This window comes from Capricornis sumatraensis, chromosome 11 (assembly GCF_032405125.1).
Source record: "Capricornis sumatraensis isolate serow.1 chromosome 11, serow.2, whole genome shotgun sequence".
Classification (NCBI taxonomy): domain Eukaryota; kingdom Metazoa; phylum Chordata; class Mammalia; order Artiodactyla; family Bovidae; genus Capricornis; species Capricornis sumatraensis.
In genome coordinates this window covers 12,586,302-12,614,025 of record NC_091079.1, presented here as the reverse complement: position 1 = coordinate 12,614,025, position 27,724 = coordinate 12,586,302, and the positions used below count along the sequence as shown (strand labels likewise).

At 39.4% G+C, this 27,724-nt stretch overlaps 1 protein-coding gene across 1 annotated transcript in view; it reads left to right on the top strand.

The window, feature by feature from the left end:
• Nucleotides 1–8,485: 8,485 nt before the first annotated feature.
• ADGRB3 (adhesion G protein-coupled receptor B3) overlaps nt 8,486–27,724 on the top strand; it is an 878,910-nt gene continuing 859,671 nt past the window's right edge. Inside the window, exon 1 of the mRNA XM_068984093.1 lies at nt 8,486–9,242. Within this exon, the coding sequence (XP_068840194.1) occupies nt 8,486–9,242 (757 nt within the window). The remainder of the gene's footprint in view (nt 9,243–27,724) is intronic.

Below are 27,724 nucleotides of genomic sequence, written 5' to 3'. Positions count from 1 at the left end.
CCTCAAATAGCCAAAGCAATCTTCAGAAAGAAGAATGGAACTTGAGGAATCAACCTGCTGGACTTCAGACTATTCTACAAAGCTACAGTCTTCAAGACAGTATGGTACTGGCACAAAGACAGAAAAATGGATCAATGGAACAAAATAGAAAGCCCAGAGATAAATCCAAACACCTATGGACACCTTATCTTTGACAAAGGAGTCAAGAATATACAATGGAGAAAAGACAATCTCTCTAACAAGTGCTGGGGAAACTGGTTAACCACTTGTAAAAGAATGAAACTAGAACACTTTCTAACACCATACACAAAAATAAACTCAAAATGGATTAAAGACCTAAATGGAACACTATAAAACTCCTAGAGGAAAACAAGGGCAAAACACTCTCTGACATAAATCACAGCAGGATTCTCTATGACTCACCCCCCAGAGTAATGGAAATAAAAGCAAAAATAAACAAATCAGACCTAATTAAACTTAAAACCTTTTGCACAATGAAGGAAACTATAAGAAAGGTGAAAAGACAGCCTTCAGAATGGGAGAAAATAATAGCAAAAGAAGCAACTGACAAAGAATTAATCTCAAAAATATACAAGCAGCTCCTGCAGCTCAATTGCAGAAATATAAATGACCCAATCAAAAAATGGGCCAAAGAAGTAAACAGACATTTCTCCAAAGAGGACATAAAGATGGCTAACAAACACATGAAAAGATGCTCAACATCACTCATTATCAGAGAAATGCAAACCAAAACCACAATGAGGTATCATCTCATGCTGGTCAGAATGGCTGCCATCAAAAAGTCTACAAACGATAAATGCTAGAGAGGATAAGGAGAAAAGGGAACCCTCTTACACTGTTGTGGGAATGCAAACTAGTACAGCCAATATGGAGAACAGTGTGGAGATCCCTTTAAAAACTGGAAATAGAACTGCGATAGGACACAGCAATCCCACTGCTGGGCATATACACTGAAGAAACCAGAATTGAAAGAGATATGTGTACCGCAATGTTCATCACAGCACTGTTTATAATAGCCAGGACATGGAAGCAACCTAGATGTCCATTGGTAGATGAACGGATAAGGAAGTTGTGGTACAGATACACAGTGGAGTATTACTCAGGTATAAAAAAGAATACATTTAAGTCAGTTTTAATGAGGCAGATGAAACTGGAGCCTATCATACAGAGTGAAGCAAGCCAAAAAGAGAAACACCAATACAGTATATTAATGCATATATGTGGAATTTAGAAAGATGGCATTGATGACCCTATATGCAAGACAGCAAAAAAAATGCAGATGTAAAGAACACATTTTTTGGACTCTGTGGGAGAAGGTGGGGGTGGGATGATATGAGAGAATAACACTGAAACACGTATATCACCATATGTAAAACAGATGATCAGTGCAAGTTCAAAGCATGAAGCAGGGCACCCAAAGCTGGTGCTCTGGGATAGCCCAGAGGGATGGGGTGGGGAGGAGGAGGGATGAGGTTCAAGGTAGGGGACACATGTACACCCATGGCTGATTCATGATGATGTATGGCAAAAACCATCGCAATATTGTAAAGTAATTAGCCTTTAATTAGTAATTAAAATAAATATTTTAAAAAGGCTTTCTTAAATGAAAAATGCAAAGAAATAGAGGAAAATAATAGTATGGAAAAGACTAGAGATCTTTCCAAGAAAATTGGAAATACTAAGGGAAAAATTCATGCAAGGATGAGCAAAACAAAGGATAGAAATGGTATGGTCAAAACAGAAGAGGAAGAGATTAAGAAGAGATGGCAAGAATACACCAAAGAACTATACAAAAAAGGTCTTAATGACCCAAATAACCATAATGGTATGGTCATTCACCTAGAGTTGGACATCCTGGAGTGAAGCCAAGTGGGCTTAGAAAGCATTACTATGAACAAAGCTAGTGGAGGTGATGGAATTCCAGCTGAGCTATTTCAGATCCTAAATATGATGCTGTTAATGTGCTGTACTCAATATGTCAGCAAATTTGAAGGACTCAGCAGTGGCCAAGGATGGGAAAAGGTCAGTTTTCATTCCAATCCCAAAGAACAGCAATGTCAAAGAATGCTCATACTGCTGTACAATCGCAGTCATTTTACATGTTATCAATATAATGCTCAAAATCCTTCAAGCTAGGCTTTAGATACCAACAATCCTGTGTTCATAGTAATTCTTCCTAAGCCCACTTGACTTCACACTCTAGAATATCTGGGTTTAGGTGAAAGTCCACATCATTGTGGTTATCTGGGTTACTTAAATGAAAATTACTTTATACATTAATCTGGCAGTTTAGAGGCAAGAGTACCATGAGTGCTTGTTCAGTCATGTCTGACTCTGTGACCCCATGCATGGACTGTAGCCCACTAGGCTCCTCTGTCCATGGTATTTGACAGGTGAGAATACTGGAGTCGGTTGCCATTTCCTTCTCCAGGGGATCTTCCCAACCCAGGGACTGAAACCATGTCTCTTGTGAAAGGCCACGGGAAGGCTGATGATTATTCTTTGAAATAGTGAATTTAAATTGCATTAAAGTATGAAATAGTCCAATCCCAAGAGAGAGACAGGATAGAGAGTCTCAACTGCTGCACTCCTTTTTTGGGGTGGGGGCTGGAGTCTGTGTATCAGCAGTGCCGTCGCCTGGTGGAACTCTGCAGACGGGAGTAGGGTGGTTCTCCCTTGGGTTCTCTTGGGACTGTGCTGTTGTCAGGGGCCAGAGACCAGATTTCTCCACGTACCGTTCTTTTGGTGATTCTTGATTCTGACTCCCTGAGCAAATCAGACCAGCCTAGGGTTACTAGAGCCCGCCACTTGCTTGGCATATTTACATCCACAAATCATCTGCTATAAATATACCTCAGCAGGATGATCATCAGGCCGGCTCTGTAGCCTGCAATTTATGAAGGTTATGGGAGACGGTGTGAAGGGTGAAGTGCTTTATTAAGGGTGGCTTTCTCCCTAACCCAGCCCAGCATTGCTCTGGAATATAAATGACCCTGGGAGGGAGTGCTCCTTTCCCTTCAGGATGACGGCTTTTTAAATTGTTCCTTTTGGCTGTTATTCTCATGTCACTGTCGTGAGACCCACAAGATTTTGAAAGAAACGACTAAATCACTATTCAAGATAATGTGAGAAACCTCTAGTTGCAAAGTAGAAGTATATTTAAACCTCAGATTGGTTCCTTTTTATGTACAAATCATACGCAACATTCTCCTTTTCTCCATTTATTTTGCATGCCATTAGTCTCTTTATTTTTCGCTTCTGGCAAAATAACAGAATTGACCGAAATGTCTTGCAAGTATCATAATCACAATCTCTGTGGAAGTTGAAATAAATGAAATGTGTGCTGCTTCTTTGTATTGTTAATTTTTTTATTATTATTAAAAAAAAATGTGTTTGCTGAAAACACAATGTTTTGGATTACGCCCCGGACATAACCTTATTTTCCTTTCACAGTCTCTTAAATGAATAAAAAATATTGAAACGAACCCAAAACGACACAAAACCAAAACGCCACCCAGGCAGCTCTCGGCAGTGAATTTTCCTGGAACACGGTTAAAGTCGGCTGGATGGGGAATGATTAACTGTTTCCCTTACAGAGTGTTATTCTGAACATTTGTCCCAAAAGAAAAAGCCTTAAAGAGGGTCACTCTATTAATATGTATTAAGCAGTAAAGGGCCAGTTTTAACATTTCAGACAACTCCTGTGAACAGATCGTGGACACCTTCCTGTTTTCACTACAATTTTCTTTTAAAATGATGTTCCCGGCTATCCTATCGACCCAGGAGTGAGGAACAACATGAGGAAGAAAAAAATGCAGAAGAAGTAAGGACAGAAAATGATGGAAATGTGTTTTATTCAACTTCACCTGCCGCTCAAGCAACTCACCCAGAGGAAGACTCCATACGCTGTATGAATTACCCCAGCATGGTCTCTTCCATCAACGCACTATTTTATCACCTGTTTCGCAAAGTACCAATCGCGTTTTACAAGTAGAGGCATACCCGGTAGGCAAATAACCTTTTGCTGCACTTACTGGAAGCTAGTTCATCAAATACTTGTCAGTCAACTGTCCAGGAGGCAAGAACACCAAGGTGGGGAGTGGCAGACATTTACCCCTCTTTTCCTGCTAAATCGAGAATCTGGTCGCTTCTCCTCCTCCAGTCCTTTCCTCCTTGTCACCCCCGTGCCCAAACTGTTACTAGGGAAACTCGAAAAAGAACTGGATGCATTAAGAAAACAAAAGTTTCGACCCCATAGGCACGATCCCATCGCCATGAAGAAAGCAAAGCAGACGCCCAACCTCGGTCGCCGTATCAGCCAGAACAAGTAAGATGTTAATTGCAGACTCGCAGAGGAAAAAAAAAACACAAACTAGTATTGTTCCTCCCGGGTACGCGCGCCGTTTGCGGGGGGCGAGACCTGCCCCCTCCGCGGTGGGAGATCCATCCCTCCGAGTCCAGGTGCGGAAAGGAAAAGCTGCGACAGGTCGGCGCTGGGGGAAAAAAAAAAAAAAGAGAGAGAGAGAGACAGAGACAGAGACAGAGAGAGAGAAAGGCGACCTAGTGCGGCAGTTTCGCCCCAGCCCCGGGGGTCGCCTTCCCGCGCTTCGCAGCCCGGGCCTGGCCTCCCTAGGGCGATCAGTCCCCGCCGGCAGCGGCGCTGGGAACTGCAGGTGCACAGACCTCCCAGGCGCAGACAGCCGCGCTCCCGGGATGTGCGGGCTGGAAGCAGCGGTGACGTGAGGGGCACCGCGGCCCGGAGGTTGGCGCGCCGCCCTCCGTCCCCCCGCGCGCGACCCTCCCGCCGCCCGCGCCCCGCCAGGAGGAGCTCCGTACCGGCCCCGGGCCGCCTCCGGGCGCACCGCGCTGCACGCGCGCGCCGCCGAGCACACGCGGGGGCCCGGCGCGCGCCCGGGGGGGCGGCGCGCGCTCTTTCCGTCGCCGCCGAGCACACGCGGGGCCCGCCGCGCGCCTGGGGGCCGCGCGCTCCGGCCGCCGCGCGCCCGGGAGAGCGAGCGTCGCGCGCGCACGCCCGACACAGAGCTTTACTATCTGGCTCCCCTCTCGCCTCCCTCCTCGCCGGGCATTCACACGGCTCTCCGACATCACCAGCATCCCCAACCAAGGCTCTTTTTTTTTCTACCCCGCTCCTCTTATCAGTACCTGCGGGCTGGGGGGCGGGGGGAGACGGAGGGGCGGGAGGAGAACGGGAAGAGGGGAAGGCAGGAGCCCCAGCCTCCCGAGGCGGCCGCGGGCGCCCGCGGAGTGAACCCGCCGCCCCGGCGCATCGGCCGCGCCGCCGCCTCTGCTCGGCGCGCTTCCTGGCCGATTGCTTTGCTGGGGGCGGGGGCGGGGGGGGGGGGGGGGCAGGTCTGGAAAAACAGCTCCAGTGGCTATGAAGCCACTTCCTTTTTTTTTTTTTTTAATTCCTTAGCGTCTGTCTTCGGGGGGCTCTCCCCGCTCCCGCCGGCGCCTCGGTGGGAGGTTGGATTCACTTGGCTACGGCGTAGGCTCCGGGTTCCTGGGGGGCTTTTATTCCTCCAGCCCTCCCCTCTTTGATTCTCTCTCCCCCCACCCCCGATCCCCGCGTTCTTTTACTTCTCTTATGTGCGCGTTAAAAAAAAAAAATCCATCCTGATTTTCTAAGCTCAGCCGGGGAAAGATGGGCTCCGGGGCTCGGGACCGAAGGGGCGTCTCTCCGTCGTTGTTGCTGGGACGCGTGCCTGCGCTGCTGCCTTAGGCGCCCCGAGCGTTCCGAGAGGAAGGTAAGGACTGGGGTCCGGGGGTCACCTTCCCTCCGCCAGGGTCGCTAGCCACCAGCTTTCCCCCCGGGGAGGGGGTGTTGCGGAGGAAGGATCGGGAAAGGCAAGGCTGTTGCTGGCGGATGGAGGGGCTGCGAGCAGACCTGACGGTCTCCATTGACTTAAACGCCGCAGTTGAAAAGTTAGGCAAGTCTCATTTTCCAGAGATGTGCTCGGTCAGGAGGGATAGGCTGAGAGACCTGGAACATCTGGAGGTTGCGTGTAATCAGGGTCATTTTGTGGGGGGAAATGTTAGGTTAAAAGGAAGTTAAGATAAGGGGAGGCCGTGAGTCTTCTATTGGGGGAAAAAGAAAAAAAAAATCAGTGGAGTGATGGCGCCGTCTATGTTCGACTAAACTAAAGTGTCACCCAGAAAATCAGTTTTGAGGGGAGCTAAACTAAACGCGTTTGCCTCTCAGCAGGAGACAAATAAATAAATAAATGGCACATCCTTGAATCCTCGGAGGCCGGGCCCCTTACACACCCGCAACCCGGTTCTTTCTTTCTTAAAGAGAAAGATGTAATTGTTGGAAGTGGCCCTGCAGTCGGGGACTGGCGGGGGATGGGGGTGGTGGTGGGGGTAACAGAGTTCGGCGATCCATTTGTGATTATGTAGAATAAAAGAAGACTCCGTACGCGAAGGAGTATACCAGTGATCGAAATAAAGAGCGTTATATTGAGGGGGCTTTCTTGAGTAGGCTCGAAGAATGAAATCAGAGCCTTTTATCCACTGTTTCTCATCCTTGATGGGCACAGCAATGCAGACATGCACAGTCAAATAGATGGAAGCAAAGGTACCGGGTTTCATTAGGAAAAGAAATACGACCTCTTTTTGAGTTAGTGATTATAAAATGAAGCCCCCTTTCATGGATGGAATTCCTAATTTAGACACTCACTGTCACATTGGGCTCAACGCCTACACTCTATCCTGAAGAACACTGCGCAGACCTGCATTGCCTGCAAAGTGCTACAGCAGGGGGAAAAAGGGGGGATTATTTCTAGAATTTCCTAAAACTTTCCCTATTTTTTAACCTTTACATCCTCTTTGGCTTTATTTTCTCAAGGAGAAAATGCATTATTCATTGAGCTGTATGTTTGAATCAGAGAACACTGTTTTGATAGTCCCAGCAATTCTGATGTTATTTTAAACTGCTGCTATATGGAGATTTGGAATTGGAGTTGTTTTTGCTTATATGAAGACATAGAATTGGAATCATGATCTGGGGATTGCAGATCTGTCTTCAGGGACTTCAAAACTGGATTTTGTGTGCATGCATTGGTGTGTGTTATGCAATGGGGAGGAAGAGGGTTTTATCCTTTGGTTCAGAGAGGACCCAGGCAAAGACATGAAAAGTCTTAACTATCTATATGTCTGTATGTCTGTCTCTGTTTACAGAACAGTGGAAGAGACTGCAGCCTAAAGACTTTTAAAATTAACTTGGCATCACTTTTCTCAGCTCAAAGGCTAAGCAAAAAAGCAGTGTCATTTATTCTAAGAAATAACTTCTTAAAGGTTAAAGCTGAAAAAGATTCAAGTTACTTTTGGATAACAACTTACAGAGGTAAATATAACCAAGAATTACTGTATTATGTAAGGCCAAGTTAAAAAATAGAGGGGGAAAAGAAAAGAGCTTTGGAGCTGTTATTGTAGACGTAGCAACAATTCAGTAATTGAAATCTGCTAGAAGAGACAATGCTAATTCTTATATCTACCATGTGTAAATGTTAAATTACAGTAGATAACTCTAGGTAAAATCACCCTAATTTAAAAAAAAAAAAAAAAAAAAGACTGAAACCAGATCAGTTCCTGTGGTTCTGGGATTAGTCACTAGTACCGCCTTTGGAAACAGATACTAATACAATGGTCTACTTTATGTATCCCAGGAGGCATGTCACATTGAAATGACTGCCTTAAATCGTGGTTCTCAATGATGATGTCCGAAAGCAAGTCTTCCTTCTGTATCTGCCCTTTCTCGGATGACAGTTTACAAATTCTATTAATCTACATGAATGCCTGTAGTTTTGCATAGGAATTTCCCATCAGTTCACATAGTGGCCCCTGCAAAGACAAGTAGGAGCATTTGGGCGATGGTGTTTCAGCTGCAACCAATTATGATTTGTGCTTTTAAAATTGAGGTATCATTTGTCATACGTGCTTTTCACATTTAAAAGAAAAGAAATAATATGACGACAGCTGTTCCCAGATTATCAGATTTTGTGTGATGTTGTTTATTGCAGGCAGAGAGCTGAGGGGCAGAAAAGGTTTGTCTAGGTTACTTAACAATATCTCAGAAATTAAAATTTAGGTTGTTATATTTAAAAACCAGAGTTTTCCTCTTCTTTCAATAGAATCATAATGCACTTGAAGGAAATGTTGGTAGATAAGAGCATTCCTATTAGTAATCTATTGAATATTATTTTTAAATTGAATGTAGAGAATTTGGCCATTGCGAAGGACCACGTGAGGGCGCTGTTCACACAGCAACAGATAGTTTTATGGCATTATAAAAAAATTACCTGCCCTTTTTAAAAAACGCTTTTTTACTGAAATCTGGAAAACAGCTGGCTGTAATATTGGAAGGAGTTTCTTTTTATTAATGTGCGTAGACTCCTACTTGCATTTTACGTTTTCATTGCCATTTTTACAGGCCAAATGACATAGGATGAAGGCTGTTCGTAACCTGCTGATTTATATATTTTCCACCTATCTCCTGGTTATGTTTGGATTTAATGCTGCCCAAGATTTCTGGTGTTCAACTTTGGTGAAGGGAGTCATTTATGGATCGTATTCTGTAAGTGAAATGTTTCCCAAAAACTTTACAAACTGCACTTGGACGCTGGAAAATCCAGATCCAACCAAATATAGCATTTACCTGAAATTTTCCAAAAAGGACCTTAGCTGCTCTAACTTTTCCCTCCTGGCTTACCAGTTTGATCATTTTTCCCATGAAAAAATCAAGGATCTTTTAAGAAAGAATCATTCTATAATGCAACTCTGCGAATCAAAGAATGCTTTCGTTTTTCTACAGTATGACAAAAATTTTATTCAAATACGTCGGGTCTTTCCAACCGATTTCCCAGGATTACAGAAAAAAGGGGAAGAAGATCAGAAATCTTTTTTTGAATTTTTGGTGTTGAACAAGGTGAGCCCGAGCCAGTTTGGTTGTCATGTGTTATGCACTTGGTTGGAGAGCTGCTTAAAGTCAGAAAATGGGAGAACGGAGTCCTGCGGGATCATGTATACAAAGTGCACCTGCCCTCAGCACTTGGGAGAGTGGGGGCTCGACGACCAGGCACTGGTTTTGTTAAATAACGTGGTGTTGCCCCTGAATGAGCAGACTGAGGGCTGCCTGACCCAAGAGCTGCAAACCACCCAGGTCTGCAATCTTACCAGGGAGGCCAAGCGACCGCCCAAAGAAGGTAAGGTCAGCCAAGAGGGGGTGCCTGGGTGGGGGCGGGGGGCGACAGGGCGGAAACGTGCTATGTCCCACGCCTGCCGGATCCTTGCCATGTCCCTGGGTCACCTCTGGATTGATTTGTGGTCCTCACTGGTCTCTCAAGCTAGTTTTATGTTTCAAGGTTTTAGACGGGTGGCAGGGTGGGGTGGTGCTCAGCAACCTGCTCTTAGATGCCAGTGGGAATGTTCAGGGGAAAATAGGTGCAAAAATGTGGAGTCAGTTTGAGATGGAGGTGGGTGGCTTGGGGGGTGATGCTTTATTGCTTTCTTAGGCTGCAGCCCCTGGGGGAGACGGAGACACTCAGACCTGGGAGTGGATCTGTAGGCTTCTCGCTGGGGCTTCAGCCCACTGTCTCATCTGCGGCCTCTTTCTGGGTTGGAAAAGCTACTTAGAGGTGACACAGATTCAGTGGCATGTCGATGTGGACCAAATTACTCCCCCACATGGGATGGCAAGGGTGCCCCTCCCCCTAGAGACCCAGCATTGTGTCAGAGATGCTTTGCACAGTGAGTCCCATACAGGCTCTTGGTCAACAGAAGCCCACTGGAAGTGTAGACTGTGAGGTTACAAATGAACACAGGCAGGTCCTGCAAGACCTGGTACCCTGTTAGCGTGACTTTTGGTTCTGTCTTCTTGGTCCCCTCTTGAGCTTGTCAGAGCCGAGCTAGATGGAAAGCCGTGCAGCGGAAATGCAGAAGAAAAGGGGAAAGTACAGGAGTGATTTATAACTTCACCCAGACTAGTGGGGAAGCTGCCCCAGGATCTGAGATTGTGGATTATGTTTAATAAGGCTGGAAAGCTGGCACATTTTGAGAAAACGGCCTTCCCCTTTGGAAGGTTAGGGGATGCATTCTATCCATTTGAGGGCACGGCTGGTATCTAGCCTCTCTTGCTCCCCAACCCTGCACCCAGAGTGCATGTTGAATTTTTATGCAGGAAATGTTTTCTGATTGCCACAAAGATCTCTGTCTGTGGAAAGGGACAGCCAAGCTCCAGTCCCTTCTTGCTCTCCTCCCCCAACAGAAGTTGTCTTTGTGGCCAACATAAAATTGACACGTTGTTGGAGAATTTTAAGAGTAGCCAAGGTTTTGTAAGGGGGCGGGGGGCAGTGGGGAAAAAAAAGAAAACGGCTTAACCAGCAAAAAGCCTTGATTTTTCTGCTGAAAGCCTTTTGGGGGATGGGAATTATGGAAGAGGTATGGCACTTGGGGCAAAGAAGCCTTAGAAAATAAATTCAGACTAATGGCGCTGGGAGAAGGGTAAAAAACCTTTAAGATTTCTACAGGTCAGTGTTTCCCTAACAGCTGTGACTGAAGAAAGCAAAGTGGTTTTAAATTACAGGAGTTCTTTTCTCTAGTAAAAATCCCAGAGAAGCACTTGCAACTGCAGGGATGGTATTTAACACCATTTAAAACCGATTAGTGTCCCTTAGAATAAGAAGCTATAGTACATGAGGAAAGTGTGATGTTATAAGCTGGCTAATAAGACAATTAACACCAGAATCTAGGTTTTGCTTGTCTGTTTTATTGCTGTTCTAAGAAAATGGAGAAAATTTGTATCTTCAGTGGTTAAAATTTTATCATCAAATTGACTGCTGATGACAGTGGAAAAAGAATCTTGGTATATATACAACCCTTTTTTTTTGTGAATGGTAGCAAGTGACAAAACCAAAGTTGTTGTGTGCTCACTGAGTATGATTTTTAGAGATTTTGCTAGTCATGATCATGAGGTGTGGGTTAGGAAAGGGCTGAGATTTATAGAAGCTGGACTAGATTGTCATTCGTTTCAGTAAATGACTAAGAGTGATTTTAGGCATTAGATCTTTGAATCCTGGGGGAGGCTGTATGCTTCTTTTGGCTAATTAGCTGGTGAAATGAGAAAGAAATGCCTCCATAGAGAAATCAGTGATTGTTTTAAAATTGTTAACATGTTAATAGAGCTGAAGAGGAAAAGTTTGTATAATAGGGGAAGCGTATGTGCTATATCAGTAAAATTGTACAGCCTATATCCTCTGTCTTCTACATTTGTGCTCTTGAATTGCTTAGGTGTTCTGAGTCAGAAAGATAAGGATAAGTAATTCCTGATGACATAATTGTGGCTGATGCATTTGTAAGTAATTCCTATAAAATATGTATATAGTACTCCTTACTTCATTCAAAGAAGGCTTTTCAGGCCATGTTACATTGTAGGAAAGGAATGTGAAAATCCGCAGCTGCTTAATTTAGTCAAATTATGCAAAAAGTACATTAAATCTTAGTCAATACAATTGATATGTAAAATCTTATGAAAGAATTGTTTAACACTATTTTGAATAAACTACCACATAATGATATTCACAGGGCTTGAGGGCTATCTGTAATAATTACATACAGTGGTGCTACTTGTATCTGATTTAATTGCAAAATGTCTTCATTTTATTTGGTAACATGTAATCTCAACTTCTAAGATGGGATTTTAAAAGTCCCAATTGTATATTACTTTATGGTTTCTATTTTCTGTGAAAAGTAAACTGTCCTGTAAATCATAAGGGGAATATTTACAAGTTTGTCTTCCATAGTTTTTGCCTCCCATTTTATTTGCTGTTTTCAGTGCTGACTCAGAAGCCTGGAGTAGAAGTATTTTCCAGTGTATTATGTCACAGGTGGCACAGATTTGACAGAATGGTCTTTAGGCTCAGTGGATAACAGTTTCAGAATTTTTTATGTAATGCTGCTCGTGATGGTAAAAGATATGCTGAATGCTGACTGTTTTGTATCTGTCCATGGGAGTTATCATATTTAGTTGCATTTGAGAAAACTATAGGCTCCCAGCAATAGAATGTCAGTTTTGAGACAGGATTTCTACTAAGATGTTTGTACACAAACATTCACGTACTTAAGAATTTCATAGCCAGAAAACAGTAAGAAGACTATTACTGTTGGAAATGACAACACTGACAATTACAGGTGTTATCTTGAATATATGATAAAAGTAAATTGTTAAATAATGCTTCATTAAAGTGTGAATTTTATTATATTTAAATATTTTCTTATTTAAGATCACATTTCACAGATTTGAGGGTGCCATGTGATTATAGAAACTTAGCTGTCATTTCCTAATTTTTATGTTTAATTTTGAAAGTCTAGTAAGTCAGCAAAAGGGACTCTCTTGAAAATAATGTCTTATTTCAGGCAGTTATTAAAGAACTGTTTATGTACAGTCTGTATACCTGTTTTTAAAAGAAAACTAAAGTAACATTGCTGTTCACCTCTTTTTCAGATGCGAGTAGGGGCAAGACTGGTATTTATTCATGAGGTCTTTAATGTTTTATACCTTTCTTTTACCACAGATGATCCTGGACTATATAACTAAAGTATAAAAGATCATATATGATCTTATTTCTTACTACTTCACTTAAATAATTAAAAGAGTTAAGAGAGAGAAATTGCATACCAGGGTGTCTAAATCATGTAATAAGCCTTAATGGAAGCTTTGTTTCCTACTTAACATCAATGGCGCTACTTATGTGCAGGGAGTTGGGATCCCTGTATAGATTCCAGGAAATCTGAACACACACACTTCCTTGTCTTTTCATTCTGCCCCTGCTAATCCTTGATAATCATCCACCCAAAGGAAGTCTCACCATGTGCCTGTATAAAGTCTAGCCTGTATGTGTGTGTGTGTGTTTGAGCTTGTAGGCACAAACCCAGAGCAATTTCTGTGTCTCTTCAATTTCAAGTGTTTTCATTTCATTCTACTTTTTTTTTTTTTGCCTCATCACTCTTTCACTCACTTTTCCCTTGCTTCTTTAGCCTCCTGGCTCTTACTTCCTTTTTGAATGCAGTGATCCCACCCTGTATCAGAATGTACAGAGATCTCCTGAGTCAGTGGTATCTTGTCAGTTTGCCCTTCCCCTTGGCTGGACCCATAGCCCTTTGCACACACTGTACTTCTGTTCTAGCTTCTATCATATGGCATTGAAATTTCCATTTATTTTTCTGTCTTCCTCTGCTAGTCTTGTGAGTTCTTCAAGTATACAGACTTGGTCTTCCAGTTGTCTAGCAGTCTAATCAGAGCTTCAATAAAGATTGGTTGAAATGAATGTGAAGTGAGCTACACAAAATATAAAATTTAACTAAGAAATATACCAATAATTGAGGTTAATAACATTTATAACATTTCCAGTACAATTAAGGTGTTATTTAGCCAGCTCCTTATCTCAAAGTATTGTCTAATAACATTTTTAAAAGCACAACAAGAATGGAGTCATTGAGAAATAGTGTTAGTTCCATATGCATTTATTATAATAGATTAGCGATAAATATAACTTTCTATATACAGCCATCTACAAAAACAGTAGTAAGAAAATTTGCCAATTTTTAACCTGTTTTTTTAAAATTTTCTTCATTTCTATCTGTGTTTTTTTCTTCTGGCTCTAGCCGTTCTTATCCAGAAATGACATTTTCCAAATCTTTTTTCCACACTTTGAAGGGAAACATATGCAAAGTCTTTCCAAGAAAGAGGAAGAATATTTGGATGCCATTTTGAGCTTCTGTTACTTATTCCTGATTATGATCTATATGTATAGTAATAGTGGAATACTACTAAAATTTTAGGCCTGGCCAAGTAACAGGCCCTAATTTTTACTTTTGCCATTTCAGAATTTTGTCAAGCAATTTAGGGACTGGCTCAGATATGTAGTATTAATGAAAACTCCATTATATGGCAACTTTTTTTGGAGGCAGTAAATTAAAATATTAACAGAAAAATCTGTGTGTACACATATTTATCATTCCAATTTTAGTGTTAGTTGCAGATAAATGTGCTACACATTAGTTTTCTTCAAAACTGAGATGGGAATTTCATTTATTTAGATTCCAACTTCATGTATTCCTATACTTCATTTCCTAATAGAAGTGATTTTATTGTTAAACGAAATACGTTAGTAAATACAGGGTTCCGTAGAGTCAGTTTGACCTGTGTTACCTACAAATACAGATCAAGTCATCTGGCCCTTGGATCTGAAATCATAGTTTCTTAAAAAATCAACATTTGTTACTTTTTTGAAATACCATGAGCTGGGTTTGAATCCATACCTTCACCTGAGAACCTGTTCTGTGTCCCCGCTTCCCTTCTTGGGTTGTTAGAAATGCTTATTCCTCAGGGTACAAGAGAACAGGATGTGACATGTAGTTAAAAAAAAAAAAAATTATCCCAAAAAACTAATGAAATTAATGGCTTGGAATATTTTAGTCCCTGTCAGCCATGTGGAAATTACTTACCAATTCAATTAACTAATACAGATCAGAGAGGTGTTCAGTTTTTCTAAGTGTGTCACTGAATTGAAATGAAAGGTGTATTTTGATATGAGATGTCCTTGGGTCCTGAGAGTGACTCAGCCACCTCGTAGCATCCTGGACAAGGGACAGTGCTTCACTGAGCTTGACTGTACTGTAGTGAAGTGCTGAATTAGATGAGATTGCATATGGAAGGTGCTTGGTCTAATCCTCAAGTTTTGCTGGGCCCTCAATTCAGCTTTTGACACCTCTTTTTTATTCTTATCTTTTGGCTATAAATGATAGAAGATAGATAATAACTAATGAAGTAGATTACCATATAAAACTTGTTTAGGAATTTAGGGCATTTAACAAAGGGTCATTAGTTGACTGAATGTCTGTTTTGTATTATGTAAAGAAAAGGTCGAATCTGGATACCTTTGTGTTGATGGAGGCATGACTAATACATCAAATAGATCAAGCCAGTGAATGTGAGTCATCCCAGGGCTGGGAAGCTGTCCTCTGGATATCATTGCTGATCCTTTTTAAAGTCTGTAAAGTCTAAATGTAAATCAAGGAGTTTCCAAGTGTTTTACTCTTTGCTGCATTATGCAAAATTAAATTCATGTTTTTAGTTCTGTTTTGAAAAGGAATTATCCTGAAACAATTAAATCTATATTAAATCATTTGGAAAGAAGTAGAACATTTTCGGAATTTTTTTCACTGAATTATGTTTAGTTGTTATAGACTAATGAGCCCTCAGAGTCCTCCAAAGGCTTACATATTCAGATATTGAAAACAAATTTAAAAATTTGTTAGAACTCATTTGAAGATTCTGATGTTTTCTTAAAGTTGAATTACAGAATGCCATCTATAAGACTGCATAAAATGCTAACTGTTCTGTGATCAATTAAATGCTAAATGCTCTATTTTCAATTATCTTTCAACTGTCATTCAGGAATTTTGCTCATATGCAGAGAATGACCTAGCTAATACTTATCTGTTAAAGGTTAATATATTTCTTCTTATTATTAATAAGATATTCTTAATAAAGTAATATGTTTCTAGTTTGCACAGAAAGTGCCATAAGTAACAAATGCATAGTAAATACATTAGTGTGGAACTATTTGTCTCAAAAATAATTCCCTGAATAGGAATCTTTTCTGAAATTGGACATGTTTGCTGATATGCATTTTCCCCTTATGACACATCCCTTATGCTTAAAGCGTGTTATAAAATATGAAGGCAAAATGGTTACTGCTTAGTTTCTCCCATATTAAGTGAAATAATTTATCCACTAACCTAATCTTGGGTATTATATTCTCAAATTACTTCTAGATACCAAGATTCTTTAAAAACTGAGAATTGTTTAGGAAAACAGAGCAAATATGTGCATGGGAAAGACATTGAAACACTGATGGAACCAGATTACAGTGTTGAGGATGCAATTTACATGCACTTAGATATAATCAAAAGCATTAAAACAATTGTGGACCTAACCAGAGTCTACCTTGGTGAATTACTTTTTAGTAATGAATGTGTTAAAAAGATAGAAACAGCGCACAGAAATATTTGCTTTCCTGGGTCAGTGGTATAGAGTATCTATTTCATGACATTTCCACTGGTGTTCTTCCATTTAAAAATAATTTTTAAAGTTTTGATGAAAATTTGATTAAAAATTAGTATCTATACTGTATATATAAATAAAGATAATTTGTTCTCTAATAACTATTTTTAAAGAGAAAACTTCATCTATGTATCACTTTTAAGAAAATAAAGATGTGGAGTGTTTTGTTAAACATTTTATAAATTAAAGAATGTAAGGTAACCTGACATTGAGACAGTGCTTTCCAGTTCACAGGGGTCTGTGGCACAAATTATTCTACTTGAGCAGTAACTGTATGAGGCACCTATTATTCGCTCCATCAACATGGGCCGATTATACCTTAAAAACCATGGCTTTCCTTTCTCATCATTTTACTATAGACTGATCCAAATGAAAAACTACAGAATTTTAGAGCTATGAGTTTCTCTCTGTTTCTGGAACACCTGAATCTGAATCACAAATTCTCAGATTCATAAGGGCCTCTCAGCATCATCTCGTCCAAATCTTACCTGACTAAAGGAATTCCAATCTGCAGATGTATCATGGGAACATTACTTCAATTGAACATAAGTGTTCTTGGAGTTTATATTTAATGCCATTTCTATAATGTAAAAGAGACACAGTCATTTAGGATGGTTGGATAGATCTAATTATTAGAAAAAAAAATTACCTGGTATCCAGCCAGAACAATAATCAGAGTATATTGCTCTACTACTGAATATAGACTCGTCTTTACAAATCAGAACTTTCATTCATTAGGGTTTTTTTTTTTCCTATTTGGTATATATTATTTAAACAAATGTGATGTAAGTTTCAAAAATCTGTTGATTTTCAGTCTAAGCACATTAAGTTTAAAGAGCAGTGTGTTTCAAGTGCAGAGCCTGTCTAGATTTAGAAAGATGATTTACCAAGGTCTATCTTGGATTTTCGTTTTATTATCATTCTCTAGGGCAATCTGTGCTTTAAAGAAATAACATGTTCTATTTTTTAGTTATCGCGTTGCACATTGAGAAATGCTATTACATATGGGAAACAGATCAGAACCCACTCCTATTTTGAAGGTCACAGCTCCTGTGGGTGGGCTTCCCTGGATTCTGTGGAAACCACTCTCTTCTCTCACTCCTGAGGCCCATGTCCTGATTCTAACCGTAGGACTGTACTCTCTCCCTGGTTTCTCCAAGCTTTATCCATGCCTTACTCTCTTCTCAAATTACTTTACTACAAGACATCGTCTGTTTCTTATTGGGACATTTACTGGTACAGGAGTATGTGATTTTGTTAACTAATTACGTTGAGATTGGTCTGAAATCGTTCCTTTTAATGTGCTAACAGTCTTATGTAATAATTAGCCGTTTGCAGAGTTGCAGGTTGGCTAACCCTACTAATTGAAAGGATTGAGCTAGGCTTCCCGGATGGCTCGGATAGGAAAGAATCCACCTGCAATGCAGGAGACCTCGGTTTGTCACTGGTTCCAGAAGATCCCCTGCAGAGGGGAATGGCAACCCCCTCCAGTATTCTTCCGTGGAGAATTCCATAGACAGAGGAGCCTAAAGGGCTAAAATCCATGGGGTCGCAAAGAATCGGAAATGAATGAACAACTTTCACTTGAAAGAGTTGAGCTAATCAAAGTGAAAACCAATTGGCTATTTTTTAAGAAGCTTAGTTGACACGGTTTATTTTACACTTGATCCTAACTCAGGAGCAGTATATGTTCATCTTCATAACTCCATTGAGTTTAGGAACTCCTCCAATAGTCTTTCTATACGTACATGTTGACTTGTTGACTACTTAGCTTGTTTTAAAATTACATAACATGTACATTCATATACAGTTTTTCAGTGATGTGGCCACAGAATGTTTGAACTGGCCTGGATTTTCAAGGAAAGTTTTGTGAGTTGGTCATTTCAAGGCTCACGTATAAAATGTAAAAAATCCTGACAGGTTAATATTTAGTTTTCATTTTACATCATTAAAATAGTGGAAATATAAAATGAAAACCGAATTTCAGTTGCTAATGTAAGTATCATTTTGCCTGTTGATTTCATTATACATCTCAAGTGCGTGTGTCCACTCTTGGTGATTCCATGGACTGTAGCCCCCCAGGCGCCTCTGTCCATGGAATTTTCCAGGCAAGAATACTGGAGTGGGTGGCCATTTCCTACTCCAAGCAAAGGCAAAAAAAAAAAAAAAAAGAAAACAAGACTAACATAGAACTTTATTTTTTTTCTTTCATTTCATTGCAAAAAAAAAAACAAGGCAGCTAAGTTTACCCTTTTAATTTCATTAAGAAAATTGCAGTTTTTAACTCTTTTTCTGTGTTTAGGTTGCCTTTCACATCACAGAAGAGTCCTGAGAAGGAAAAAGGAAAATAACTTCCAAAGAAACAAATGGGCTAACCTTTATTTTTTTCTGACCTTCTGTTGATATACAGCTTTATGATTTTTCTGAATAGGTGATACATAACAAATATTTATTATACAGTGAATGCTTTTGGAAATATTTTTTTCTAATGTTGGCTCCTCATACTAATTGTAATGTGGAAAAGAGGGCACCTTGAGAAGATAGAAATCTGTTTACTTTATATAATCTTTCCACATAAATCTGGCGAATTTTCAAAGATCTGCTTCTGCATTGTGGGCTGAGAAATTTCAGTTTATTTTGGCTTCCCAGAGAGGTCAGCTTCCTTTACAGAAATGTCAGCTTGTGGTCTGCTCTCCTTGGCTGGTCTTGGTTTTTGTAACTTAGAGGGCAAACTATGTATATTTTTTTAAGTGGTGCCTGAGATATTAACCAAATGCAGCCTTTTCAATGGGCTTTACTTCCAACTACAATGAAGTAAATGGCCATGAAGCACGGTTGTTGGTTCCATTTGTACCACTGAGAGCATTTTAATTGCCTTCCTTAGCTTGTAATATATTAACAGTCTGTTCTCTTAAAAATGTATGGCTTCCCTCTGGCTAGTGGTTTTCCTGGAATTTTCTTATGACCATATTTTGGTGTCCAGTTGATGATAAAGGGCATAAGTGAATTCTAGGCAGAAATAAATATTACATATACTTGCCACTGGTCTCTGCATCCTGAGGGGAGAGAAACCACAGCGATATGGCTGACTAGAAGTTAATCCATTAAGTAGCAAGAACTGATTAATGCAAAAGAAGTAAGTATGTATAGGATATGAATCAATATAGCTTTTTTACCCCTTAGCAATGGAAATTTTTTTCCAAATTAAAAGTCAATATATGAAAAAGTTTATTAAAAATAGAACTTCTTGGGTGAAGTGAGCAGGAAGCCCAGAGCTTGCCTAATCCAGCTCCGTAGGTGAGACACCCCCCCCCCCATCCCTTCCGCTTTTTGTCACACTTGTGGAATAAGAGACCTGCTCATGACCTGTCTCTACTGCCTGTCCTGTGAACACTTTCCTTGGGCTCTCTCTTTCCTTGGGGTCAGTTTGTCCTGGGGCTGCGTGTCGTGTTTCAGAACTAGTACCTGAATTGTCCATCTTTCTGTCTCATCATCTGGATTCCGAGCCTCTTCCACCTGAGGTTTCCAAACCTGCAAATTCGCTTATTGCAATCATACCTCTTGCTCATAGACTGGAGTTTACCCAGATAAATATGAATATTGTATTAGGATCCTTTTGGACCTTTATCTGATGACTAATTAGAAGCCCTCATGTTAAATCTTTATAAATGTACTGTTTTGGGGTGTTACTCATCTTCCTGATTTTTTAGTGACTCCCCAAACCATTCAGCTGCAGACTGTCAAACATCTTGGAGTAAACTAAAGTTATTAGGGCATAAAACTTTTTTGGAGGTCCTTTGTTCACGTATAATGGATATCTGCAACAGAAGCAGGTTATTAAAACAACCACCAAAATCATGTTAGCATCTGTTCTGTGGACACTGGGGTGTTATTAATGCTCTTCCAGTAGTGTTAGCCTTCCCTTTCTCTGGGCATGGGTCAGGGTTGATTTCTGGACCAGCTGTGCCTGGATGGGGTCATGTGACTGGCTCTGGCCAATGAGTGGTGAGCAGAAGTGTTACTGCTTGCTTCTCAGTTGGGTTATTTCATTGCTGGAGTAAGATCACCAGAGTGGTTTCTTTGCCTCTGGCAGGGGACCTGTGCCAGAGAGAAGGGCCTCCCTAGGCAGCTTGTGTCCTTAAACATGTGAGCTGAGAGGAGCCCCCTCCCGTGGCCTGAAGGCTGAGCCAGGAATTTCTGTTTCGAGACACTGGGTATTCGGATTTGTCTTTGTTACTACAGCCTAACCTAGCATATTCTAGCTGATAACAAAATGTTCATTTAGGGAGGGTTGGGGCACAGTGGCATTAACTGATGGTTTTAAAAGGTGACAGGGCACACTGGTAACCTGTTGTGTAATTCAGCTGTGAAGATGTGGTGGCCAGGCAGGTCTGTGATATTTTGTGGGGAGGAGCTCGCCTACCTGAATATTCTACAGTGTACTCTGGGATAGCTGAATTTCAATTTATTGTTAACGACACTCTGGACTTCATTTTAGGTATTAATTTATCAATATTTAATTGTTGTAGCCTAATTAAAACAGCAAATTAACTACAGGCATTGTATGTTTGGACTTCCCTGGTGGCTCAGACAGTAAAGCATCCGCATACAAGGCGGGAGACCCGGGTTCAGTCCCTGGGTCGGGAACATCTCCTGGATAAGGAAATGGCAACCCACTGAAGTACTCTTGCCTGGAAAATCCCATGGACGAAGGAGCCTGGTGGGCTACAGTCCATGGGGTCACAAAGAGTCAGACACGACAGAGCAACTTCACTTACTGTTGTACGTTTAGATAACAAGAGACCATTCTTTTGACATACACTCCAAAGCTATTGGATTTTTATATATGTTCAAACTCACCCAGATTAGAAAGGGTTCGTGGGCTTTTGCTGAGTCATGATTGTCAAAGAGCCAAGTAGCAGACATTCCTTGTGGTCTGATGGTTCTTACTGACAGGTGAAAACGTGGCCCGTTACCTGCCCTTCACTCTCCTTTATCTTCATTCCTGCTTCCTCCTTTCCCCGCTTCCTCTCTTTCTCCTTGGGTACTTCTTTTCCCTCCAGATACATACGCCATGATGTATGTGTGTTCACCCAGATCCTGTACCACAACAATTTGCACAGAATCTGTTATCAATATACATGTAGGTGTTTGTGGTAAACAAATATTTCTATGGGCGTTCAAAGGGAGCTTATAAACACTTAGTAAGCACTGCCTCATTAATCCTAACAATTTTCTTGTGAGGTTAATTATGTAGCGGTAATTAACCTCCCCTGTGAGTAGGTGGGCTTTTGCCATGTTGAGAAGCGTTCTTCCCTTCCAGGAGAGGTGGGAGGGAGCACTGGGCTGCTGTGAACTTTAAACACGCCTCTGAATGCTACTTCTCAAGAGTGAATGTTGGTGGTACTCGGGAAAATCTTACTATACTGGCCTGAGCCTTGCTTTATTTTCCTGACTCTCCTGTCCTCAAGTTTTCATTATAATATGCTCGTTACTTATAAGAGACACATTCCAGGACTCCGATGGGGGTATACAGAACACTTAGCAGTTGAAAAGTTAAAAAAAAATTGAGCACAAATATATTCTTTTTTTTTCCCATTTTATATTGTGTTCTGAAGAAAATTTAGGTATGCAGTGAATTATCAATTTTTTTCCTTCCCGTGTTTTTTATATCTGATCTTTGGGACACACACACATACACAGTCACTTATGCATGAATCTGTGGCATTAAACACAGGTATTATATGCAATGTGATTTGAAAAGATGAGCATTTTCTCAATAGCTTGATGATATATTCCCTGCTAAACTGCATTTACAAACTAAATATTTACTAGATATAAATCTAACTAGTGTCACTATTGAGAAGATCACAGGAATGGCAAAGAATAAAGATGCCTTTTGCAAGGTAAGCTTTAACATTTAAGTTGATATTTTGAAAATTCACTTGGAGCCTTTTTAATAAATACATTCAGATCAGTATTCTGTGGATCTTCTTAATTATCAGAAATTATTGAATTTTTTTACTTAGGATTTAAAAGTAAAAATCATTTGCCAAGCAGGTTTCTAAAAGTTGAAAACAAATGTCAATTCATAAAAGTGTACACTTTTCCATTTCTGGGAAATTTACATGTATCATGTTATAACAAAGTAACACTTTCAAATTCTCTTTAATCATTGATTATTTTCTTCCTTCAGAACTTGTTCCATATTAGATCCCACACATCTGACAGCCATTAATTTAGATATTTCCTTATAGAACTTAATATAAAATGAAAATTGCTTCAAGTCAACATTTTATAGTGATTAAAGAGTCAGACTTCCTGGGTTCAAATCTCATTTTCTCAACTTCTAATGAAGAATATTACATATTTCTATAAACCTCAGTTTCTTTGAGAGATTGAGGTAATTAGCAAAAAATTAACATGATTCCTGGACTGTTTAATAGAGGCTCAATAAATATGAACTTTCATTAATTGGATCATTTTGGAACCCTTTAGAAACCCTGCATTAGCTTTTTCTTTAGTGCAACAAATAAAACTTTGATTTGTAATAAAAAGTAATTTATTTAATTGACCTCCAAGAAACTAAAATGCCTTCTGGGTCGTTCACTCTGGAAAAACACGCTGTATCTTTAATCCTTTCTTCCCTCTGAATCTTCACGTTCCTGGGAAAAGTAGTCTGACTTAAGCTGCCGTATCTCTTCTTCTTTCTTACTCATTTCAGAAGTGAATCACTCTATTCCCCACATCATCATTTTCCTCTTAAAACAGACTAGCCAGTGATATTCACAGATTGTTTGACAAATAGTGATTGCCCCCAGATGATTTTCTCTCAAAGGCCCGGGTCCACTCTAAATCAGAATCAGAAAGCATTGTGGACTGTATTTTGTCTGCCTAAACAGCTTCAACTTCTGGGTATTTTCCTGAAAATATTTTTGTATCTTGGGTGAGTCCTTTCCTCATAACATTATGGTTTAAATGGATTCCCATTTTTTTGGTTAAGTCAAGTTAAAATCTGTATTCTGATTTGTTTCTCACGACTGGTATGCATGTTTAAAATGAAGCAAGCTGTAATTACCTCCTGGCCTGCACGGAATCCCTTTTTTCTTCTGAGCAGAGTCAGATCTCCTAGAAAAATATCTTGCTTGCTGCCTGCTTCTTAACATTTATTCTAAAGGCTACTGTAAGAAAATATCAATAAAATATAAATCCATACTATATTTTTAAAAATCATACCCTTTTACTTTTGGTTTTCTGAAACTTTTACTTTTGCCTTTATAAACAAGAGGAATTAGCAATGTGGCATTAGATACTAATATTTTTAACTCTCTAGAATCCTTTGTATTTAGTAGAGCACTTAGAAGACTGAATAACTGCCTTTTGGATGAGATTTGCCATAACTTGAGGCAAGTCAGTCTGAGCTCCAGTTTACTCAGTTATAGAAAATAAAATTGGTTGACTGAAACTCATAGGATTCTGTGGCAAGTAAAACTGTACCATGTATGAAAGCCATTAAGAAAATGAACAGTGGCATCCAAAAATGTTATTGTTATTTATGTAAATTTGATTAAATTCATTAGTTCATTAGCATATGTGCATGTGAAATAACGGCCCTGTCCTGCAATAATAAATATCGTGGATGGTTGGATGGATTGTTGGACTTATTTGCAGACAAGACTGATTTGTCCTTGGGAAAACTCTGTTCCCTTGGCTCTTCTTTTTCTTTTTGATGTCAGTGGAAGCAGAGACAATTTGAGCTGCACATTCAAACCTTTTAGTTTGATTCCCATCCCTGCCTTCTGCCAGCTTGGTGACCTTTGGCAATTTGCTTCATATTTGTAAATCACATTTTCTGTCTCTGTGAAATAGAGATCATCTCTATGCCATTTCTTTTTAAAAAAATGTATTCTGTACAAAAAAAAAAAAAAAACCCAACACTGTTAAGATGCATGAAAAATGCAGAAGTGGTCAGTTTCTCTTAATGCTGCTTTTTAGGTAATCAAGCTTTAAGTTTTCAGCTGCCCATTGTAAGTTTGAGTATGACTTCAACTGTGTGCAGGTCTAGCTTTCCTCTTCTGTAGATGAAGATCAGAAGTACAGTGAATCACTTCATAATAAGCTTTCCACTCCATGTTGGTCAAAGGAACAGTCTGAAAATAAACACATCCTTTCTTCCCTTTTGTGTCAAGAGTTAGCATTGGAGGGGAATGAGTAGATGAACGCTTGCCCAAAACCTTATCCCCAGTGCCAAAAATACTGTGGGAGAAATTGTAATTTTACAGAACTACTTATTTTCTCAAGGGGACAAAGACTACGTATAAATAAGCAAGATTTCTATGCCATATCAAGTAATTGAAATTAATCTTTGAGGAATACAAATTAGGTAAATTTTGCATCAAGGTGGATTTTGAAACAGAGTAAAATATGGAAAGAAACATGCTGAGAGAGCTTCATAATTTCATGAAGTATTTTTGTATCCGTCCTGAAAAGACAACAGTTTGGAGTCTGTTTTCTCTAGGTCACAGCTGGGAATATTTCCAAGGTCAAATGTGATCTGCTAGCCAGACATGCAATTGTTCTGATGGGATTACGCATCAAATTTACTAGGTAAAATGCCGACTTGAAATAGTTTATCAACTTGTAGAGTTTCGGCAAACCTAATGCTTGGTAAACAGTTTTTAAAAACATTCAGTTTTGTGCTTTTGAACAAGTATAGCAAACTGAATCAGTAAAACTATATTCAGATTTTAAAAATGAACCTTAATACAGGTTTAACAAAGCATTTATTTTGACTCAGAGCTTCCTACACCTGGTATTGCGCAACCTAACCACTAAATGTAAATTTTTCAGGTAGCCTGACTTCAGTAGGGGGTGTATACTTTATAAATCCATTAATAGAAAGGTACCGTGCATAATGAATATTTTGAAGAGAATCCAAATGGAACAAAATAGTCCAGCAAGCTTATATAATTTTTAACTTTGTTTTTTGTAAATTTTTAAGTCTATTTGTGTGTTTATTTTCTAATTATAGGAGTAATGGATACTTTACTGTGTGTCCAGTATAATTTTAGATCTCAACTCTTTCAAGGTTCTAAAACTCCTGTGAGATGTGTATTGTTATTACTGCCTCCAGTTTCCAGATGAGGTGTCTGGGACACAGCAGGGCTGACTGAGTGACCTGCCAAGATCACACTGAGAAGGGCAAAAGCTGAAATAATCCCTCTTTTAATCCTTACAATATACCCTCACTCTGTGCAGATGAAAACAATCTAACATTTTGAGTAATTGCAAAGGTGCTTGACTCTTACAATCCTTGAATTATAGGATGTTTTTAAAGAGTATAACGTTTTATTTTAATTCCTCCAAAGTCCGTTTCCTCCTGTGTTTGGGTAGCCTCTGATCTGCTAATGCTGCTAGCCCTCAGTCTTTCCCAAGCTATCGCCTGTGTCAGAGTCTGTAGTAAAGGAGCTTTCTTCTCCAACCGAGTCCATTATTCACAGAACCCTTCAATCTCAACTCTCTCAGGAAACCTCAAGTGATGAAAATAGGAGTATTGATTTTGACTTGCTCTGAGACATCCAATGCTTATGAAATCCTTTCTGCTCATAAATATACAACTTTTAATGTTTATATTTGCAATCATCGACTCAGTGAACATGAGGTTGAGCGAACTCTGGGGAATAGTAAAGGCTTTCCCACAGGGAAGCCTGGTGGGCTGCAGTCCTTGTGCTGGCAGAAAGTCAGAGAGGATGAGGGACTGAGCAACAATAAAATGTTCATTTAGATTTAAGTATAGTCTGTTTTAATAGTTTCCTATAAAATATGAATTTCGTAGATTTCAAGTGTATGGTTGGTAAAAACTACAGCTTAATTACCTTGAACTTTACTTAGTACCATATTAACACAATGAAGGGCTTAATCTTTTCTGTAATTATGATCGTAGAAGATCAAAATAAAATTAGAATGACAATTTTCTTGTATAAGTTAATGATTTTAAGTTGGGAAGATGTCATTTATATTAGACAAAAATAGGTTATAGTTAGATTAAATGTCTCTAATACTAGAAAATACAGAATATTTATAAAAAAGAAACAAAGGTGAAAAGTTCAATTCCTTGCTCAGAGAATATTTAATCTTTGTCTTTAAATTAATTTTGATATGTTCTTTTGAAATTCTCGATTTTCATATGCTTGGGCATTGAAAATGAATACTATCCTACTAGGAAAAAGAGTAAATCCTGATCCAGTCTGACTAAAATCATCCTCTGTGGAATTTTCTTAGTTGTGATAATTTTCAAATACTGAAAATCAAGCTGATGCTAACTTTTCCTTCTGAATGGTAGTGATTCAGTGTCTTGGGGATTTAAGAGTTTCTTGAGAGGAAGTAATCAAAATAAAATTATTTTTCTTCTTGAAAAGAACAGCTATTCCATTTATTCTAAAAAGGGGAATTCACAGAGTTTATGTAGGTAAATGTCAGTCACAAAACAAAAAGGAAAAGTAACTGAAAAATAATTCTCTGAAAAGTTCAGACACATCAGAAGACTTAAGGTTGATTTCCATTTTCTCTTCATTTACCTTTTACCTTTTATATTTCCTTGAGTTTCTTTCACGTTTGTATGTACTAGGAAAACATATTCTCCCATAACTTTTTATTATGTGTTTCTTATTGAATTTTATAATATTACAGTCATTATAATATTAATATATCTTATATCCTGTCAGCTCCAATACTAATTATTTTTATACTATATTGTTTCAAAAAATGTATTTAAATTACTTCTGAATTCTTATGCAGATTTTTTAGCAGGACTTTAGGTGCATAATTAATATTCTAGCATTTGGATAATTTAGCAGATTAAGAAAAATAATTTAGAAAAACATTTCAGGGCAATTTGCTTGTTTTGAGCATCTGGTTAACAGCTGGAGTAATGAGAGTTAACGCAGCAGTGACCGTCTTTTACACTGATCTCCAGTGCACTCACAAACACTAGGAAGTATTAACTGCTATTAATTCTTGCTTCCTTTTGCTATAGGGATTTGCTGAAAAAAGGGAAAAGATCCTTGGAATTTTCCTTCCCTAAGACAATTTTTCAAAAATAAGATTATATGTAGTTTGCATATCATAGTTCACAAGTACATAATTGTTGGCATATACATAATATCTCAAGGTGATCTGCTGAGTTGAATTACCTTACGTACAAAATATCTGTTTTGAAACTTTACTTTCTAAGAAATGTCTCAGGTAAGGTCTCACATGTATTGTGAACAGGTACTTATTGCATATATCATGTTCTTGGCCTTGAAATCAGAGCCATACAATAGAAATAGGGAGTACACTTAGTATATCACAGATGAGAAGAGTATTTAAGATTTTAGCCACTGTTGAGAAGAAGCGAACACTGTAGGAGGTCAGAAAGAAAAGAGCGACATGGCCTTTGTCTGAGGATTTTCCTGGTGGTGCAGTGATTGAGATTGTGCTTCCACTGCCAGGGGCACAGGTTCAGTCCCTGGAGGGGGAGCTTGGGTCCTGTATGCCTGGAGTGGAGTGGGTTGCAGTTTC